This window comes from Mustela nivalis (genome assembly GCF_964662115.1).
Source record: "Mustela nivalis genome assembly, chromosome: 8".
Taxonomy (NCBI): domain Eukaryota; kingdom Metazoa; phylum Chordata; class Mammalia; order Carnivora; family Mustelidae; genus Mustela; species Mustela nivalis.
In genome coordinates, this window is record NC_139027.1 from 121,652,903 (window position 1) to 121,658,169 (window position 5,267).

General features: G+C 54.1%; 1 protein-coding gene across 1 annotated transcript; it reads right to left on the reverse strand.

Moving 5' to 3' along the window:
* Positions 1-474: 474 nt before the first annotated feature.
* Positions 475-5,004, reverse strand: GDF5 (growth differentiation factor 5). Its single transcript, XM_082743248.1, has 2 exons — positions 4,071-5,004; positions 475-1,910 (listed from the first exon to the last, which is right to left on the reverse strand). Exons 1-2 carry the CDS (start codon positions 4,696-4,698, stop codon positions 1,036-1,038), a joined length of 1,503 nt encoding a protein of 500 aa, XP_082599374.1. The 5' UTR covers positions 4,699-5,004; the 3' UTR covers positions 475-1,035.
* Positions 5,005-5,267: the final 263 nt, after the last annotated feature.

Sequence of the window (5,267 nt, forward strand, 5' to 3'; positions counted from 1 at the left end):
CACAGACAAGATGGTTCAAGGAACAGTGGTCAGTGGCAAAAAGAAGATGCCCCAATGGGGAGGAGGAGATCCCTGGCAGCCCAAGTTCCCCACTGAAAGGTAGAGGGCTCTCTAAATGGTGAATAGTGGGGGAGTGGGGCGCAAATAGGTGAATGAAGTGGGGATGATTTTAGAGGAAATGAATTTCCCAATTTCCCTCCCATGTAGGAATCCATTTCGGAGGCAACAAGCTCGACTAAGGAATGTCAAATCTGTTGCCAGGCCCCAGAGGAGCAGACAAGAGCTCCAGACCAACGGGTCTTTGGAAGGAACGGGAATGGGGTTAGAGGTAGCCATTGGCCCTACTCAGCCTGTACCCTCCCATTTTGCTTCAGGCAATGCACCTCCCTTCCCTGGGTCAGTCATTCTTTGAGGGGTCACCGGGTCCCCTGGAGTAAGCAAGAAATTTGCCACAGTTTTAGTAACAGTTTTGCTTTTTATCTCGTCAATGTACATTTTCATCTAACAGTCTAACAGCCTCACACTCCTCACCCCGGCCCAAGCCCTTACCCCCTCCTGCCCACCCCTGCCCAATCAGCATCTCATTTGCCCCAGCGGCAGGAAGTCACCAGGCACAATGGTGATTCAAAAGAGAGGGCGGCACCTGTGGGCCCTCCCAGGAGGAGCCCTCCCTGGAAAGTCTGGAAACCAGAAAGGCCCAGGTAAGGAGAGGTTGAGGGCTGAGTCTCATTGGAAAGCAAGGTCTCCTGGGTCTCAGTCCCATTCAGAGTCTGTCTCCCTGGGTCTGTCCCTGCCAGTCAGAGCAGCAGAAGGGCAGAAATCCTCAGACAAGGGGACTTGGAGCTAGAAGGGAACCTTGAACCCAGTCCCACTCAGAGAGTAAGAGCAAGGCTGTTGGGAACCCCCTATCATGCAGACGGTGTAGAAGCTTCTGGCTGCTGCTTCCCAGGTTCTCTGATTCCAGGAGTGCAGGGACGGGCTTTTGTGACCAGCATTCTGGGACATGCCACCCAGGAAGACAGCGGGCCAGTGCTGCTACCTGCAGCCACAAGACTCCACGACCATGTCCTCATACTGCTTATAGACCACGTTGTTGGCAGAGTCAATGAAGAGGATGCTGATGGGACTCAGTCGTGTGGGCACACAGCAGGTTGGCGGTGTAGACTCGGGGTCCATGGAGTTCATCAGGGTCTGGATGACCGCATGGTTCGTGGGCTCCAGGTGGGAGCGCAAGGGGAACTCACATAGCCCCTCGCAGTGGAAGGCCTCGTACTCAAGCGGTGCGATGATCCAGTCATCCCAGCCCATGTCCTTGAAGTTGACATGCAGCGCCTTCCGACTGCAGCGGGCCTTAGGGTTCTTGCTGGGCCGTTTGCCCTGGCGCGTGGCCAGCGGGGCCCGCCTTTTTCGCCGCTGGCTGAACAGGTACTCATACACAGTCTTATCATCTTGACCCGAGCGGGCCTTAATCTCATTAAAGAACAGGTCCCGTTTCTTGGTGCGGCCAAATACCAGGAACAGGGCCTTCTCGTGGACCTGCCTGGCAGCCCGGTCAAAGCCCAGGCCACGGAGGTCCACGGCCCGGCCCCGTTCCCAGGCCTCCAGCTCCAGACACAGCTGGGCCGAGTTCTTAAAGTTTCGGAAGAGCTTCCAGATGTCGAACACCTCCCAGCCAGATCCGTCCAGGCCTGGCACGGAGCGCACATCCAGCAAGGCTGCCGGCTGCCGGCCGCTGGGGCAGCTGGACAGCTTCAGCTGGGCAGCCCGCCCGATGCCGGGGGCCACTGGCTTGGCCGTGTCCGAGGGCTTCTTCCGCAAGATCCGCAGCTCGGCCCCTAGCAGCCCATCCTTCTCCAGGGCACTAATGTCAAACACGTACCTCTGCTTTCTGACCACAGGACCTCGGTCATCTAGAGAGAACACCCAGAAGTCATTCCCTGCAACCTCACCAAGAAAGCCAGCCACCTTGGGGCCTCAGGGGAGGGCCACGGCTCTCTCTGCTCTGGAGACAGCTTTCTTTAACCTCTCCCCTACTCTGACAGAGGCCAAGACCCAAACCACTGAGAGCCTTTTTCAAAATAAGGGAGCTTCCTAAATGGCAGAGCAAGTAGGGTTGTTGCTTCATAGATGTGACTGTGTGATTTGAGCAGTTCTGGGTGTTTGTGTCAAGGACAATGCATATCAGACATGCCTCAGCCTTACAACTGCTGCTTCACCTCCCTCCCCATCTCTTTTTTATCTTATATGATATCTCATAGGAGAGATAGATGGGTATTATAAAGAGCCCTATTTTTTCCAGAGAAGAACCGAAGTCTGAGAGGAGTTAGGTAACTTGCCCCAGATCACCCAGCTAGGAAAAAACAGAATTGGAACTATAGTCTAGAACTTTTTATACCCAACCCTGAGCTACTCCCACTACACCTTAAGGAAGATCTTGGTGTTCTCATTCTACAGATGCGGCACAGGAGGGCAAGTGACAATCCAATTTCCCCGGCTTCCTAGTCTAATGATCTTGTTGTGTGCATGTCTTACCCTGCTGGGTGTATGAGCGTGTGTGTGAGTGACAGCTGGGGTGTGTGTGTGTGTGTGTGTGTGTGCGTGTGTGTGAGCATACAATTGGGCTTAAATGTGAATACGAAAGGTAAAGTATACTGAGTGACGAGTGTGTATGATTGTGCTTGTGTGAATATTTGAAGGATATGTATATATATGTGTGTGTGTGTAAGATGATGCTGTATGTACATGTAAGAAGGTGTGTTTTACATGTGTTCATGTGTGTTATTCAGCATATATGTATAAATACAAGGCTGTATGTGTGTGTGTGTGTGTGTGTGTGTGTGTGAGAGAGAGAGAGAGAGAAACTCTGTAGTGTGTCCAAATCAGCATGCCCTCCTTCCTAAATACCAATTTGCCATTGGGAAGCATTCATACATTGCTCTAGAAGGTGACTAATTAGGCCTTTAAACTCCCCATCTCCCCCTCTGCAAGCTCCCTTAGAGCTGGGGGGCACAAGGACTTATTTTATGAGCCCCCAAGGGGTCACAGCTTTCCCTTGCTGGGCAGGCAGCCAGGCCACCTCCCCCACCCCAGCCAGACCTGCTGCCTCCCACTTCCTCCCACCCTGTCATTCCCCCACAGGCCAGCTCTAATGAGGAGCCTCTCCCCATCTCTGGCCCCTCCCCCACCCTGCCAGCCGAAGTCCTAAGCCTCCCAGAACCAGAGCATAAGAGCTATGAGCAACCCTGGCAATGAGTAATCCATCTCCCTCTTCACACTTACAGGGAAACTGAGGCCCTGAGAAGGGAAGAGTCTTGCTGAGATCACACAGCAAGTGGAGAGGGAAAAGCCAAAGCAGTAATGCTAGGTGAACATAGAGTGAGGTGAGGGGAATGGATACCTCCCGGGTTGACGATAAAAATGATCTGTGTTTAGGACAGGACATAAAGTGTTCATTTTTGAAGGACTCTCAGAAATCACCCAGTCCATCCCCACCATCGAGTTGTGCAGATGGGGAAACCGAGGCCTCAAAGGGAAAAAGAACTCTCTCAAGGTCACATTGCAAGTTAGACCCTAAGTCTGCCACACCCCACACCATATATTTAAATGTCATTCCATGATTCCAAGATGTCCCATTTGCTGTCTTCACCCATCCCACCTCCTCTGTCCCCTAACCTGAAGGCAAATTTGCAGAACCACGGGTAACTGGAGAGTAACTTCTCTCCCTGCCATCTGGGAAAACCTACAAACCTCTGGAGCCTGGAAAGTCTGGCCAACCCACGTCGGAACAGAGCATGGCCTGGTAGGAGTCTTAAAGTGTGGTCCCCAACTCTGCCACCAACTGGCAGGTCTTGTCTCCTGTCCGGGCTTCAATAACCCCCTCTGCACCTTGCAGGCATTGGCTCTGACCCGGCCTGGGACCGGGCATGTGGGAGGTAAGTCCCAGACACCACCCCAGGCCGATGCACACAGTCTCTCCCACCGGTGCAGCAGAGTCGGGGCTCTGAAAGGCCCCTCCACGCATGCAGATGCCCCTCCCTCTCAGCCGAGCCCCTGCCACCCCACCCCCTCACCTTGCCCTTTGTCAATAAAGCTGGTGATGGTGTTGGCCAGGCCAGCCTCCAACTTCACGCTGCTGTTGCCTCCCTTTCTGTCAGCATCAGACAGTGTCCTGTACAGCGAGAGCATGTACTCGTGGGGCGTGATGGGGGGCGGGCGGAACGGCTCCTCGGGCTCTTGAGGGGGCCTGGTCTCCCTGGCCTTCTTCAGCAGGAAGGGGCTGGGGACAGATCCTGCCTTTGGAGGTGCCTTACCCCCAGGAAGCTGTCCTTTTGGGGTCACCGTCCGCGTTGCCGCCTGCCTTGTCTGGGAAGGGTGTCCTGGCTTGGGTTCAGGGCCGCCCGATCTTGGGGGCAGCTTTTTGGGTTCATCCTTCTTGGGCTGTGTCAGGCCTCCTGTCTGCCCGGTGCCCCCCTTTGCCCTGGCATTGGCGGCGGCCCCCCCACCATAGCTGTGACCCCCTGGCCTAAAGATGCTCCGGGCCAGAGGGGGCCTCTCCTTGGCTTCTGCTTTGGCCAAGCCTGGCCTGGCCCCCTGGGGTCTCTGGCCCAAGTCAGGGGCACCCAACACAGTGCAGATGATTTCCAGGTCCAGCCAAGCCAGGTGCCAAAGCAAGAAAGTGAGGAGTTTGGGGAGTCTCATCCTCTGGCCAGCCTCTGAATGACACCAGAGAGAAGGACGGCAGCAGCGAAGGTGACTCTGGTCTGGCAGGAAAAACCATGAACGGAGTGGACCCTCAAAAGCAGCGGCAGCAGCGGGAGCAGCAGAAGGAAAGGCTTTCTCCTCAGTCTGAGACTCTTTAAGTCTGCCGGGCGTGTGTTTGTATCCAGTCCCATAGTGGAAATGCTCTCGTATCCAGACGTGCACCGTCTCCAGTCAGCAGCTGAAAATAACTCGTTCTTGAAAGGAGAAAGCCGACCGCCCCCTTTCTCCTGCACAACTGACTGAGGGCTTGAAGGAGGCTTGTATAAGGCTGAGGGATTTTTCCAAGAAGGAAGAATGGCGTAATGCTGCCTGTGTGCTCCAGTTTTTTTTTTTTTTTTTAAAGTTTTGAATCCTTTCCAGTGAAAATACTTCACACACACACACACACGCACACACACACACACACGCCTGCAGGTGCTCAGAAAAATCTTTTACAAACCTGAACTCAGGAATTGGAAACGGAATTCCAACCCAAACCAATTTAATTACTCTCTGATGTCATGCTG

What these genes read in the sequence shown, in the direction of transcription:
- GDF5 (XM_082743248.1), bottom strand. Translation starts at nt 4,698, where the DNA reads ATGAGACTCCCCAAACTCCTCACTTTCTTGCTTTGGCACCTGGCTTGG. An exon ending in CTTTATTGACAAAGGGCAAG is followed by an intron (nt 1,911 to 4,070) that starts GTGAGGGGGTGG and finishes TGTTCTCTCTAG; the next exon opens with ATGACCGAGGTCCTGTGGTC.